Below are 15,737 nucleotides of genomic sequence, written 5' to 3' on the forward strand. Positions count from 1 at the left end.
GACACCATCTGTAGTATTTTTTTTTTTGTAGTATTTTTTTAAAGTATTGTTTTATTATCTTGTAACTTAAGGCTGGTTTTGATAATATATGTCAGTGACACCCAAAGGCCACTGTATCTTCCTATATGATTCATTAAATGGAACAATGACTTTTTAATTTTTAGACAATATTTGATTTTCCTGTTTCCAAATAGAGTTTAAATAACAAACGTTTGTCTCCTATCATACGTAAGTAGGATTTTTCCTTTATTACAGCTTCCTTCCAGTCTACATAGGCAAACAAATCTCTTAAACCAGGCCAGTATTGAAGAGGGAACAATCAGTAAATCAGCATAAATGTCAGAACAGAATATCTTCATGATACTGGCAGTATATACCAATACAACACTTTCATCTCAAATTTGAACACCACTTGATTTTAGATGTTTGGACACAACATGCTGCCTAATATCCCTACAAATGCAAAGGATTTAGCATAGAAAGTCTTAAGCTAAATTTAATTAGATCTTGGTTTGCAAAATCCAATTAGCTGTAACAGAACCCTACAAACCCCCAAAGCTTTAGAATCAGCAAGCCAGGGAGGTGCCCTGGTAGTAAAACTCTCTCTGAAGTCCATATTCCTTAACAGTTAACCTTAGTTGTTCCTTTGACTATTAGAAAATTTTATTTGCCCCGAGTCACTAATACAATCAAAGGAAAGATTAAGCATGAACAGATGAAGCAAGACTTTAAATACTAAAAATGCAAAAATGAATCAAAACTTCTTAGCCCTATCTGTGCAACCTGGGTCTTTAATAAGAAATCAGCTTAAGTTTGATGGATGGATACTCAACAGCACAAACTTAAATGCTGGCTTAGAAAAATCCTTCTGATAATAAAGCATTTTAGATTGTGATGACTATTGAACTGCTACAGCCTTTTAAATCAGTAAATTCTGTAAGGATGTGCAGAAATTCTCAAAGTCGTTGCTTAAAGATTAGGAAAATGTAGGCCAATTTAAATTTGGCCCCCACAATAACACTAAAACTGTGGCTCGTCACACTGTATTCAAAGACCTCAACATCAGACGTAGGCGTTTCTTCAGAAACTAAAAATCTGACTTCTGAGTATTATTATAACAATCTAAAATAAACAGCCCAAGCATCTGGTCTGTGGTTTTTGGGTTCAGAGGCAAACACACAAATTACTCTCTCTTTTTTGTTCTAACTCTAGCCAGAAGGGAAGATATGGGATTTAGGTTAAAATGTTTGAGGATTTTTATATGTAACTGGAACCAAGTAGTAAGAAACGACTCAATTATCCTCACTTTATTAAAAACAGCTAACAAAGTTTTTATGTCCCCAAACAAAACAAAACAAAACAAACAAGAACAATATCAACAAAATCCACATTAAAAGCTGACAAGTAAAAGTTGCTTCCATTGTTACTAATGAATCATTCATTTGCTTGTGGGTCTTATTAAGCTTTTCTCCCCTGAAGGCCCACCCAACAGAGTTATACAGCTATTCTTAACTGTTCCTGCAGCACAGAAATTTCCACCCTCTATTAACCACCGAAACCACAGGTCTTCTTTAAAACTCTAAACAAACTATTTCAATCTTCAGGAATGGGGGTTGTATTAATAGAAACGAAATGTATAATAACCTTCTTTAAAATAAGTAAAAAAAAAAAATCTGTGAGAGCCAGCCTTCAAGATGGTCCCCAATGATCCCTACTCCCATGGAGTGCCACCTCTCACTGTACCAGGGTTGGTCTGTATGACGAACGGAATGTGGCAGAAGTGAGGATTATAAAAGCCTGCAGCTTCTGTCTTGGGCTCTCTGTTTCTCCCTTTTGCACAGCACACTCTCTGGGGAAGCCAACAGCCGTGTCCTGAGCCTAGGAAGAGGCCTAAGTGGCGAGAACCTCAACATCTGGCCAACATGCAGCAAGGAACCCAGGTTGCTATGCGATACTGTGATTTTAAGAAGTGTTTCTCATCTGTATCTGCCCATCATCCAGGCTCACAGTTCCCAAAGCCTTTAGACTATCCTGAGTGTTGACGGCGATAAAGCTGTCTTTTGTTATGTGAATGAGGTGACTTTTAGGAGCACCTAGGATGGGTGCTGGTTGCCAGGAGATTAGAGGGTTGAAACTTTCTGTCCCACCCACTGATACCTGGGGAGGGGAGAAGGGTCTGAGGTTGAATCAGTCGCCACTGGCCAATGATCTAGTCAATCATGACTAAGTAACAAAGCCTCCATAAAAGCCCCAAAGGACAGCTTTTTGGTCCATTTTTGGAGAGCTTCCCTGTGCCAGGGTGCCAGGCCCCAGGCTCCACGAGGACGTGGGCTCCTTTGTTCCGGACCTCACCCTATGTAGCTGATTCGTATCCTTTAATATCCTTTTATAATAAATTGGTAATCTAGTGGGTAAAGGGGGGATCTCCTGAGTTCGGTGACACGTTCTAGCAAATTAAGCCCAAGGAGGGGGTTGTGGGGAACTCCAATTTGAGCCAGTCAGTCCGAAGTACAGGGAATGACCCTGGTATATGACGTGCCTCTAGTGGAGGGCAGTCTTGTGAGACTGAGCCCTTTGCCTGTGGAATCGGATGCTGTCTTTAGGTAGGTGAGTGTCAGAATTGAGTTGAATTCTTAGACACCCAGCTGGCATCCCAGAATTGCTTGTTGGCGTGGGAGAGCCTCCACATACACGGTGGAATTGGGTGGGTCTCGGAACCCTTTTCAGCTAACAGCGCCATCAGTGAGCCTGGAGGCAGATCCGCCCTGAGCTGAACCTCCAGTTGGCTGACAGCTTGACCAGAACCTCACAACTACCCAGATAAACTGCTCCTGGATCCCTGACCCACAGACACAGTGAGGTGATAAACGCTTGCTAACTGATTTACTAAGTTTTGGGGTAATTTGTTACACAGCACTGAATAATGTAAAATCCAAAAGATAAAGGGACAGATCCTGCAACAGTTAGAAGACGGCTCCAAGAAGTCAAAGACAAAAGAATTTAGCAAAAAGTTACACAAAGCTCAGAGGTTACTTCCTGAAACCATTATATATAGTATTTTCCATTAATATAAGAAATTCATGACATTAGACAAGAGAATGGATATGCTTCAGATCTGGCGATGACTAGTAGGAAAAAAAAAAAAAACTGAAAGGATCAAAAACACTTGTTTCTCCTGCAGGAACAGCTTCCTGTTTTGGTTACAAAGGAGTCATGCTTAAAATAACCATCGTAAAGCATGCTGAGGGTCTGAGAAGTCAATGGCAGGAAGCCACAACAAAGAGCCCTGAATGCAGCCAGACAGAAGGTGATTCCTCCGTAGAAAAGGACCCAAGAAAGGCTAAGGAAAAAGCTACCCTAGCAAATGAGTGGGATGTAAAGTGAGGAAGGCCCGTCAGAATGCGGCTCTCCTCTCAGCATCTGCCCCCCGCCCTGCTCCGGCAATAAGCAGACGGGCAGGACACCCCTCCTCCAGCCGGCATACTCTTGCTGACAGCCAAGAGTGTGGTGACCCAGGAAAATTAAAGCTAATGAAGGAGGAGAATAGTGCTGTAAACTTTGACTATTTTATTTTGATGCATTTTTAACTGTGAAGTCTGGAAAGGATACACCAAAAATTAAGGATATTATATCTGCCTGTTTCCACTATATTAGGTTGATTTCACTGTCCTACATAAGGCAAACATATCAGAGAAACAATACATGTCGAAATGCAACTCAGTCAAACTGGGACCCAGATTGAACTAGAGAAACTCCTAGAGTTAGATCTGTGGTCTAGCCAGCCCAATGTTTTGTGGCCAGTGGGGGCCCAGGGCATCTATCATGAGAGGATAGGCATGTTTTCACTGACATCAAATCCTAATGCTTGTGACTCATACCACCCAACCACTTAGCCCTTTTTCCAATCTACAGCTTCTGTTTTCTTATGGACTGGGAAGTAGACAGCTAAGTTTATAAAGATGTGTCTGTTAACAGAGTCAAATAGGCAAGGCTCAGTGTTTACTGGGGAATTCTGTGAAGGGACTTACGAATCAAACCAGAGTCAAACCAGACAGCTGCTGCAAATCCTACTCCACTAAGATTTTATAATAGTCAATCAAGTCACCCAAAGGTACAAAACAAAGGCTACAGAGACTGGTAATTCTTCATAGGCATTTTTTCTACCTCCTTTGTCTATCGTCACTATTTCTATTCAACATCGTCCTGGAGGTCCCTGCTAGTTCATTAGGAAAGAACCGAAATAAAAGGTATAATAATCAGAAAGGAAAAAGTAAAAACTAACATTATTTGCATTTGTGATAACTGATGGTATATGTAGAAAATCCAAGAGTCTACAGTAAGAATTAATAAGTCAATTTGGCAAGTTTGCTGGATACAAGTCAATGTAGTATTCCCATATACTAGCAACCAAAAAAACTAGAAAATTAAAAATACTACTTATAATGATACACACACATAACACACACATACAAGGATCAATTAACTAGGAATATAGTCAATATCTAAAGAAAAAGATGCAAAAGCTCACCACTGAAAACTATTAAAACACTTAAAAACATTTATTAAGACAAATAAATGAAGCTAGTCATGAACTGGAAGACTTGATAATATCAAATTGTCAATTCTCCCCAAACTAATTTACAGATTCAACGCAATCACAATCAAAATATCAGAAGGTGTTATTTATTTATCTACTTATTTATTGGTAGAGACTGACAAGCTGATTCTAAAATTAACACAGATATTTGATGGACCTACAATAGCCAAGGCAATCCTGAAGAAAAACAAACCTGGAGGATTTACACTACCGGGTATCAAGACCAAATGAGATACAGTCATTCTTGAAACCATGTTTGATGCTGCCACTGGAAATTTCATCCAAAGTACCCACCACCCACTTACCGTAAGTCAGCTAGTTTAATTCATTTTTCCTTTGAGTGTTTATCTAAGATCTCCATAACATAACCACATACATATTGCTTTAAGTGACATTTAAAAAGCTTATTCATAATAACATCTAACACACTTCATGAATAACTGTTAAATCTGTTCATTTTGTCTCTTTTTTTCCTAAGCAATTTTTCAGGTGACTTCGATGAGAACAGTTAAGAAACTAACATCCTGAGGTACATTAAGTTTAATGTAGCTTCTCCAATGAATACCATATTTTTCAAAAATAATTGAGAGTGCTCCATATTCTGAGAAACTTTATAAAGATTGGTTATAAAGTGAATCTTTCTTTGCTGAGGATAATTTTTGAGGAAAAAATCTTACTAGATATTAACTGGACATATATGGTACATGAGTGATTGAACAAATGGACATATGCCTAACTCTTTAGAGAGAAACATCCAAATCTGCAAAACTGAATACATGGAACATGTGTGTCCTTGGCTAAAGGCAGGCAAAAGCAGAATAAAACTTTAGCCGCAAACTTTTATATTTCAACCCAACTAATATCCCAGAAAGGAAAAGGGCAATTCAGAACACACTAAAAACATACAGAAAAACATACGCAGTGCTGCTTTTATGAAATAATTCCCATACTTTATAGGGAAGTGACCGAAACCATAAATATTCCTCCTCTAGAACAAATCAATTGGAAATCTCACCCGCCTTTTAAACTCTGTTATTTGTTCTGACAGTTAAGACCCCACAAACACAAAGACAACTGTTCACAGACCAGTATTTCTGGGCCTACTCCAGAAAGTTTGTTCGATATGCTGAGGTTTCTGTCTGTCTTTAAAGCTTGTGGCCTGAAATTACTTTTCTTCCTGGCAGCAACTCTAGGTCCAGCAATACTTTTAACATTAAAAATAACTCCCTCACTGCATTACTTGAAATTTCTAAAACAACTTCTATTTTAGACTCTAATTTTATGTAATTCATTTCTTAATGAGAAACTTTCAGTTACTAAGCTAGCTGCATTTGAACTTTGTGGCATGAGAACCCAATAGAGACTTTTTTTTTGTAGAAACTTTTCTTTTGGCTTGGTTGAGGTCATAAACATCAATTCAGGATACCTTATAATTATTTTACTAAAATCTGGAGGACAGTCACCTACAGTAACTCCAGGGTATCTTACAATGTAAGACCCAGCTTGGAGGCCATGTATCTCTAATAAGAACTACAATGAAAATCATCCTCTCAAGAGACAAGTACTTGTCCTAATTATTTATTCATATGGGTGTCCTAGGTAATATCTTAACCACCCAAGTCTGCTTAACTATGTTATCTTTTACGATTTGTTCTGTGAATCAGGGATTAAAAAAAAATAACCAAATAAATGTTACCATGAAACACTGGATGTTCTCACACGGTTCACAAGCTGAACAAGTTCTTGAGTATTTCTGGGTTACCTTTAAATAGTTAATGTGGTCACAGACGTTATTAGAAATATGCTAATGGATGTATATAAGCACTGTATAACTATGGAACGCTTCTCTTAACATCAAATCCCTCTGAATGTGTTATTATAAATTCCAAAATAAACTGTCTAAATCCCAAACACAATTTTCGAAATGTGTTAACTAGATAAACTCATTTCACTCTCTGCCTTTCTATTATATCACAGACAAGAACAAAAGGACACAGGCTCGGGTGCCAGAGGCCACAGCACGAAGGGAATGTTCTAAGAATAAAAAGGGGAAACTCATGAGGATCTAGCCCTTATATTTAGAAAGGGAAAAAAGAGAAAAATACATTAGTTCTACACTGTCATTGTCAGCTACACCGAGTGACACAATTCTTAATAGGCTATCACTCACCTAGGGTACTTTTTAAAAATTCAGATTTCTGAAAATGGTGGTCTGAACATGTGTTTATCTTTAAACTTCCTCTCCAAATCCTATTAAAATGACAAGAAACAAACAAAACGGATAAACCCACAAGAACAAAAAGAATAAGAAAGAAGAAAAGAGACGCTGACAACATTTTGGATATGCGCAAGTAGATGGCCAAGAAGTAATAAACACTTAGCAGGCTAGAAAATGTGGAAACTTTAATGTCTGTGAGGGTGGGGGTGGGTTGGTTATCCACAAAGGCTCAGGAATTTGAGGTACTCCTGAAAAGATGGGTGAGAAGTGGGACTAAAGACAAAAAGTTTTTGAAGTCTGTGTAAGAAAATAATTATCGGTTTAAGATCCCTCTCCTACTCCACATAACAAGGGCCCTACCCCTCCCCAATTCAACAGAAGGTGGGAGGTTCACTCTCTGGAGAAATGAACCAGTGAGGTTCTAGGCACGGTGCGAGCAGGGGTGAAACACATATGAGGAAGAGGAGGATCTGGGAAAGTCTACTCTTTGGATGATACTGCGGTTAAATGTACTGCGCTTAGCAATAGAAGGAAAAGCAGGGAAGATGTTTAACTGCATCTGTTCTACTGAGCTTATCACAAATTATGGTTCTTCAGCTATATTCATCAAACTCCTTTCTAGAAAGAGCTATGCAAATGGTAGCACATCTAATAAATCTCTTTACTATGCAAGAGTAAAGAGATTCTCTACGACTCAAGTCATGTGTGTGAAAGCAAATTTTGGCAGCTATGCAGCAGCGTGGCCTGGGGCAAGAAGTTACGACATTTTAACTGGGCACTGAAGGAAATGTCCACGTGTCATTAACTCGAGGAATAGACTCCTTCCCTTTTTTTCCTTGTCACCACCTCCACAATTATTTTTCAAAGAAAAAATAATTTAAATTACATCTTAAATGTGTACCTCTCAAAGAAAATGTGTGAGAAAAACAAATATTACACATGAAGCTATTCCAGAGAACACAGATCTGCCCTTGCAGTACTTGGACAGCTTGGATTTTTTTTTTCTCATTTTTCTTTTTTTTTTTTTTTTTTTTTTAACTGTTGTAGCAACTTTCTATGCTATAAATATTGAATGACTTAACAATCTGGATCAGAAGGAAAAATGAAAACGCCAGAACCCAAACATAAAGTGTACCATCATTACAAAGCTGGAGAAATAGATCCCTAAAGCATTAATACTAAGTATTATTCCTGCTAAAACTCTGTATTATTTGTAGGAAAGAATCCTCTTGATAAAATTTATCAACCATTAAGTTTTACTTACTCACTGGATGCATTTACCAGTGGAGAAATATGTGCCATTGCTCCAAGGACCACCCCACACTATCCCTCCACATCCAACTTTTTTTTGCCATTTACTCCTAGCCACCAAGCCTGTGGGCACCAGATCAAAGTCACAGACCTTGTCCCTCAGCCACATCAGGACGGTCCAACCTGGCCTCTCTGTGCTGTCCCTCTGCCACCTTCACAGCAACAGCGCGGCAAATGGCCCCCAGCTTCCTGTCCAGAGAGCGAACCCCTGCCTCTCTGGTGTACCTGTCATCAAAGAAAAATATTTTATTTTTGGCTAAACACCACCTGTAAAAATAGAAGTCATGTGATTAACAACTATCCTAAAGGAAGTGTACATTTAAAAGTTTATTACAGTTTCTTGAGTACTAACTGCCTCACCTTTAAAAATTCCTCAGTAAAGTATTCTTATTTCTTAAATATTCAGAGTATTTCCAGCAACAGCTTTTCCTTTTATATAGAATATCTTGGACTATTACGCTATACTTAAAAATGAATTATTGGTTCTTCAATTTATAGCACCAAAGTAAATTTAGCAGCACATAAAGCATGATTTACTCCTTGATGATATGTGTAAGAGCTTTCTTAAAATCTGTCGATTTAAGAAAATTCTGATAAATTTATTATACATGAAACATTGCTGAAAGAATCAGAAAAATAATTTTTTTTCTAAACTAAAGCAAAAATAATTTGAGACAGAAATCTAGTCTTTACCTGGAACTGTGCTAATTACCCCTATTTAGTGTCTTTTCATTGTAGAGACTTCTAAAGAAAGAAATATGCTAATGATGCAAGCAGTGTGATAAAATGGAAAAGGTTCTAAATGTGGTTAAGCAGAGCTGTCTTAAAAAACATATATGGGGGCTTCCCTGGTGGCGCAGTGGTTGAGAATCTGCCTGCCAATGCAGGGGACACGGGTTCAAGCCCTGGTCTGGGAAGATCCCACATGCCGCGGAGCAACTAAGCCCGTGAGCCACAAATTACTGAGCCTGCGCGTCTGGAGCCTGTGCTCCGCAACAAGAGAGGCCACGATAGTGAGAGGCCCGCGCACCGCGATGAAGAGTGGCCCCCACTTGCCGCAACTAGAGAAAGCCCTCGCACAGAAATGAAGACCCAACACAGCCAAAAATGAATAAATTAATTTAAAAAAAAAACTGCTAAAAAAAAAAAAAAAAAAAGCAAAATCTTTAAAAAAAAAAAAAAAAACCATATATGTTAGACTCAAATTCCATGAGCCACTTCATAATCCTTTATACAGTACAATCATTTTTGGCCACCCAGCTCTGGATGAGTTTGAATGGACAGCATCAGCTAGAGAATGCAGTTTTATCTGAAAAACTGGATTTGATTAGGCAGTCAGACATATATTCAAGACTCTGGGGAAGCAGATTTTTTAAGTTCTGAGAAAAGACAAATAAAATTCTTGGCTAAACACTCTAAAGTAAAAAACTAATTTCAATCAAAGGAATAGGAAGATAAAGGAATAAAGTCCATATTATACAAATGCATGTAATTTCAGTAAGAAAGAAAATAGGGAGGCACTTTAAAAATAAACAAACCAACATGTAAAAACAAAAACAAAAACCTAATGTAGCTTCCTAGACAACTATTTGATGAGCTCAGATGAAAGGGTCTGGACAAAAGATGAAAGAGAAGGGCCTGAAGATGCTTACAGAGGGATGGTGTGAACATGCAGAAATGGTACCAGGAAGTTCAGAATGAACTGGAGCTTGCCAAAAATAATAAGGACATCAACAACAAAAAAATACTTTTTTAGGTGTTTAGAACAATCATGGGCTAGGAACTAATGCAGACAGTATAATATTAACAGCGACTGGAGGAACGTAGACACATCAACTGCTGGTTTGGTTTAGTAATTTTAAACCAAAAAAAGGAAGAATCACCAGTGTCAAATAAGAATTGGTTAATGTTTCCTAACCATGAGTAGATGATCATGAAGACGCTAATTTTCAGAGGACATAAAACTAACGTACTGGATGATAATCAAGATGAAAAAAAAATCAATTTGCTGCAATGGTAGCTGAAACTAACATGTATATTAAAATATACATAATTGTAAACGTCTACATCTGGGCTTTAAAAAATTCAACCCTATAAAGATGGAATGAGATAGACCAAGTGCAGCAGAAATTCAAAGAACTAAAGGTGTTGGGTAACTATATGTGCAATAGGCAAGAGGATAACCTAAAAAAGCTAAGAATCTTGAGACACAGTCATAAAATAATATAGTCAGAGTAAGAAAATCAGTGGTCTTCTTACACCGTGAACTGTTTAGGCTATGTCTGAAACACTGAGTTCTGCTCTGGGTGTTTATTTTAAAAGAGACATTGGCATCACAGGAGTCATTCAGAAGAAGACTAATCAGGAAGGTGAAAAGTCTTGAAAATGGGTCAAGAGGAATGGTAAAGAGAATAGGAATATTTAGCCTGAAGAAGAGAACAGTTATGGGATGTGGACCTGACAGCATTTTTTTTTTTAATGCCAGAAGGGCTGTACAGGGGAGGAATTAGATTCTAGGTGTACATATAGGGCACAATGAGAAAACTATAGGGAGGTGAATATAAAGACTCTTTTATAACAATTATATTTACTCACCAAGGAGTGGTTTGCAGTAAGCAGTGTAATTCAAGCAGTCTAGTGACCCTGGGAGGTAAGGAGGACTAGATGACTTCTAAGACTTCCTCCCCTCCTCCCGAACATTATGGGTCTATGACTACAACACAGGAAAAGATGAAAAACACATGGAAGATGAAAATCTATGTCCTAAGTTGGGTAACTCACTAAATACCCAAATCTTGCCTGGAGTAGCAAATACCTGTGCTGTTTTTATAAATATTAAAACTGCTCAGAGAAATTTCCTAATGTTCACAGCTTTTAACAGCTGATGTTTTGAGCTAACAAGTATATAAAAAAGAAATAATTCTCCAGGCAACAATTGGGAAATACAAATAGTGATTATTCTTCAAGTCATTAGTATTTAGTTCCAGATAAGCTATGAATGGATATTTTTCTCTACCACTCATATTTTACAGATGGGGAAGCTATCAAAAAGGTTAAGTGACTTGTTGAAAGTTACCCAAAGACATGAGAGGTATTATCTGGAATAATGATATTTTTGGAAGACTCTGGAGCAGAAATCACCTACTTTATTTCCCCTGGCATTATCCACACAATAAATCACAAGTTAAGAAAAGGAACTCCTAGGTCAGATTGAGTCTTACTTGTTTCATAAGTAAATTTAAACAGACTTCCAAATAGACTTCCTTAAGAAGGCTGGCGTAGATCAAAAAGCAGCCTGACTGGCCAAACTCTAAGTCAAAGTTCAAAACAGAGGGAGACTTCACTTCTTTTGAACAAACAGCGGTTACTGGGAACGGGCTGCATGAGGAGCCCTGGCAGCCTGACACAATTTGCCAGATGATGCAACAGACCTGCAATACTGAGCCAGGAAAACTGTGAGAGGCTATTGTAGATAGAAATTCTCAACAGGATATATTTTCCATTCAAACATGCAATCTATAAATTAGACTCAGCAATACTCGACTCAGATAATTTATGTGCTGCTTGCCAAGGGCTTAACCACTTGGTAGCTAACTCGGGAATATACCTTCTCCGTTGTTCTGGTGTTAATTCCAAAGATGAAAACACTAAGGATTTTTAAAAATCTCTCAAAGAGAAGAAAAGAAAATCTGAATAACTTAAAACTGATGTCTGAAAGTACCACCTCACTTCTCAGGAGAATTCAACTTTCAAGATCCTGGGACATAAAAGGTGTCTCAATATTCTCCATGTTTTTGGTTGTTAAATTTATCGAATTAATCCCTTATATTGCAACTGTGGAAAAGTTGAAATTCTGGCTCAACTGAAGTCCTTAGTTAGCTATGAAGATCCTCTAAATGCTTTCCCTGTGAATTTCTGCCTAATACAGAGCCCTGTGTAAATCAATAGTTATGGAAATGCTTGCTGGGAATCTGCTGGAGAGAGAGAAATGGATGCTGTGAGCTGCCAGTGAAATAGGAATCTCCTTTTCGGATCTGAACATTATTGAAGCCTCAGGACGGCTGACTAACCTGGTGATGATGTCGAGGGTAGTCACCTGAGGGATCTGAATCTGCTGAGGAGTCAGCCCATGCTGTTCCAGTTGCTTCGGGATCAAGTGCCTGTGGGCAATCTCTATCTTCTCCTCTTGTGTATACCCTGGAAAAGAAGCGATTTTGCTTTGTGAGTATTCACAGTGCTTCCACAGTGCCATGCTTCACTAATAAATCCAACACAGATGCAATGGATCTTGGATTTAGAATGAATTTAAGTATGACTTCAACTAAGGTTATAATCAGAATAAAGAAATTTAATCTCCAATCAATAATTGTTAAAATCTCCAACTTTTTCACAAACAAAACAAGCACTTAACTAAATAAGCACAGTGTTTGGAAGTCTTCTGATTAAATGATATCTCTCTCAAAGAAGAGAAAAAAAATCTCAGTTTCATTAACTTAGAGATAATTACCTCCTTAACTCAAATGCGAGTTTTTATTATTTAATAGGAAAATAATGCATCCCTTTTCTTTAGCATAATTTGACACGTAATTGAAAACACTGACAGCAGCAACAACAGAGACCTCAATTAAGACTTCAAGGGAAGAGCTGCAAAGGAGCTATTTCCAGAGCTCCGACTATAAACTTTAGCAACAAACAAAACAGAAACTAAGACTTCCCTATAAAAGTTTTATTCCTTACATGCTGGAATTATACATATAATTTATATATTTAAAAGACTTCATAGTCTTATCTACTTAAAGCCTCAATGAGTATAAATTTACTTTGTCTTTAAAACAAATGTCCCCCACAATAATTGCCCCTTTCCATTTAACAAGCAAAAATTAAAAAGATGAATTGACAAGGCATCTTTTGAGCAGAAAAAGGAAATTAAAAACACCAGAAAAGCTAGAAGATAGGATAACCAAAACTGCAGAAGAAGGTGGCATCATACGTCCACCTCTGCAGCAGCTGCCCTGATTATTTCACTTCACGTTAGTATATCTTATGGATTTTGATTTGGAGTTTCCAGGCAACTGGATCTCATTACTTACTTATTTTAGTGTTATAAATAGGCACAAAGCAAGTTTAAAGTTCTCCACCGTATTTTAAAATTAAATATAGGGACCTGCAGGGTTCACAGATAACTAAGAAATCCAATTATCATTTACTGGAGGGTGAAAATATATTTCAGTTTAATATGAAATATATATTTAGGTTATACTCTATTTTTTATTTTAAAAGATACCCACTGACATTTGATCTCTTCTAGGGAAAAATAATTCTGAGCAATTTAAATAAGGTAAAAACACTGGGATTTATTTAGTGTTAGTAACTAAAGGACTTTTTTTTACACACTCCAGTGAAGGGGAAGACATGGTAAAAAAAAAAAAAAAAGTATATAACTACTTGACAGATTCAACTAAAAAGAAGAAGAATTTAAAAGCACCCTGTACTTTTATATAAAAATGAGGCCAGCTGTAATAAAAAGAAAGTTTTAGGACCTATTTCTTAACAAGAATAAATGATTACACTTTCCAAGAGATGGTAAAAACTTCAAAATCTGATAGACAGGAAGCTACATTGGGTATGTAAAGACCTATTTTTGTGTTTTATACACTTACTTTAAAAAAAAAATTATTTTTATCTATAATTTTAGAAATTGCTTCAAAGAAGAATATCTTGTTTTCCATAAAAATGATCATTCTTTTATGCTAAGTTAAATCTGAAAGTGTTATGTTGTATACAACGTACATACACTCTTGTCTGTCATGGTTAAAACAAACAAAATTTTGCAAAATTTTGTAGACTTTGAATCTACAATATATAAAAGCTGGTTTATATGCCAGATTCAGAACTTCTGAAGATCATACACTGGCAAATCAACTTTTTACTCAAAACTCCACAGCTCGACCAGTTTTGAAGAGTTATGCTCAGAAAAGCAAGAAATAGCTTTTTATTGATCAAGATCATTATTTAACAATCATTATTTAACAAAATAATGATTCTGTTTACAAATCAACTACCTGGCACCTGAATGATCTCCATTCTGTCCAACAAAGCAGGTGGAATAGTAGCAGTGGTGTTGGCAGTAGCTATAAAAAGAACTTGGGAAAGGTCAAAGGCCACATTTAGATAATGATCTGTGAAGTTATGGTTTTGTTCAGGATCCAACACCTGTGGGAGAACAATAAACATTTAAACAGATTCAGTAGTTCCAAAAGAAAGCTGTATAAATTAAAACATGATATTTCTGCTCAATACAGTTAGTTCGGGAAATATGGGGATAACACTAAAACTAAAATTTTTTGAACATATGTAAGCACAAAGAAACAAAAATTAGCCATTCAAGCTGTTCTCAAATCTATTAATGACTCACTGCATGGCCATAAATAAGTTATCAATCCTGCAAAACCGGTTTCCCTCTTGGTAACACACCCTCTCTTAACTGCTATGGGAATATTAAGTAAATGTGTACAGCATTTTGAAATTCTTAGGTAACAGGTAAAATAGTAATTAGTATATTCCTCCTCAAACATCATCAGAAAGTCTTTAACAGGTTTTTTTTTCTTTTGGTTGCATCACGGCATGTGGGATCTTAGTTCCCTGACTAGGGATCGAATCCAAGCCCCCTGAAGTGAAAGTGCGGAGTCCTAACCACTGGACCGCCAGGAAATTCCCCTAACAGTTTTTAAAAAAGTAAAACCTTTCTGTTTATAATGAGCAAAATATTACTATCTCTTAAAAATATTTTAGTTGGATAAATGAGATAATTTACCAATTAGGTTCTTAAAACGTTGAACAATTGTATGTTAAGGACAATATATCTTCTTAGATTACTGCTCAAATGCTCCAAGTCGTAGGCACTCGCAGTGAAGAGGCCTACACTGGACTTAAAAGAAGGCAATGAGTGGCTTCCACATGTTCTGATCTTCCAACATATTACCACTTTCACTTAGACTAGGTTAGTATAGATATAAATAGGGTTGACATGCACAGGCAAAAAGGAAGCAAAATGACTAAAATACTTACCACTCACAATTTTACTATATAACTATCTTTTCCTTGCTTCTGATTCCCTTTCTAAAGTTTTACTTGTTTTTAAATATATCCACAAGTTAATTCGAAGCCCTTTACTCTTGAAAACTCTTGAATTTTGTTAAACATTCATTGTTATTGGCAACTCAGTGTGTATCTAGATTACAATTCCTAGAAAGTTCTACTATTCATATTTTCACAAGACTTAATAATGTTTAATGTTATAAAAATGTTACTTTCAAGTCATCAAAGACAATTTTAATTATGTTCAGCATAAATTGGTTAAGTGTGATATTACTGTCTACCAACTACCTGAAAACTATTCATCTATGTATGGCAATCTTAGTTAAACCCACTGTCTAGTTAAATAAAAATCTATCATTTAATGGCTATAATTAAATTTAATACATACATGTTAGATATGTTACTGTTCAAGTGAAGTAATTTCTTTTTTCCCTTAAAATTTTAAGACACTGAGGTTTGGGGACTTCCCTGGTGGTGCAGTGCTTAAGAATCCGCCTGCCAATGCAGGGGACA

General features: G+C 36.8%; 1 protein-coding gene across 3 annotated transcripts in view; it reads right to left on the bottom strand.

The window, feature by feature from the left end:
• Positions 1–15,737, bottom strand: part of LONP2 (lon peptidase 2, peroxisomal) — a 96,137-nt gene that overhangs the window by 25,020 nt on the left and 55,380 nt on the right. For all 3 annotated transcript variants that reach the window (XM_082366806.1, XM_082366805.1, XM_082366807.1), the window contains 3 exons: positions 14,189–14,339; positions 12,197–12,323; positions 8,218–8,351 (listed from right to left, as the gene is read on the bottom strand). In XM_082366806.1, the coding sequence (XP_082222932.1) occupies positions 8,218–8,351; positions 12,197–12,323; positions 14,189–14,339 (412 nt within the window). The remainder of the gene's footprint in view (positions 1–8,217; positions 8,352–12,196; positions 12,324–14,188; positions 14,340–15,737) is intronic.

Source organism: Balaenoptera borealis, assembly GCF_965194805.1.
Source record: "Balaenoptera borealis genome assembly, chromosome: 19".
In the NCBI taxonomy this organism is placed as follows: Eukaryota; Metazoa; Chordata; class Mammalia; order Artiodactyla; family Balaenopteridae; genus Balaenoptera; species Balaenoptera borealis.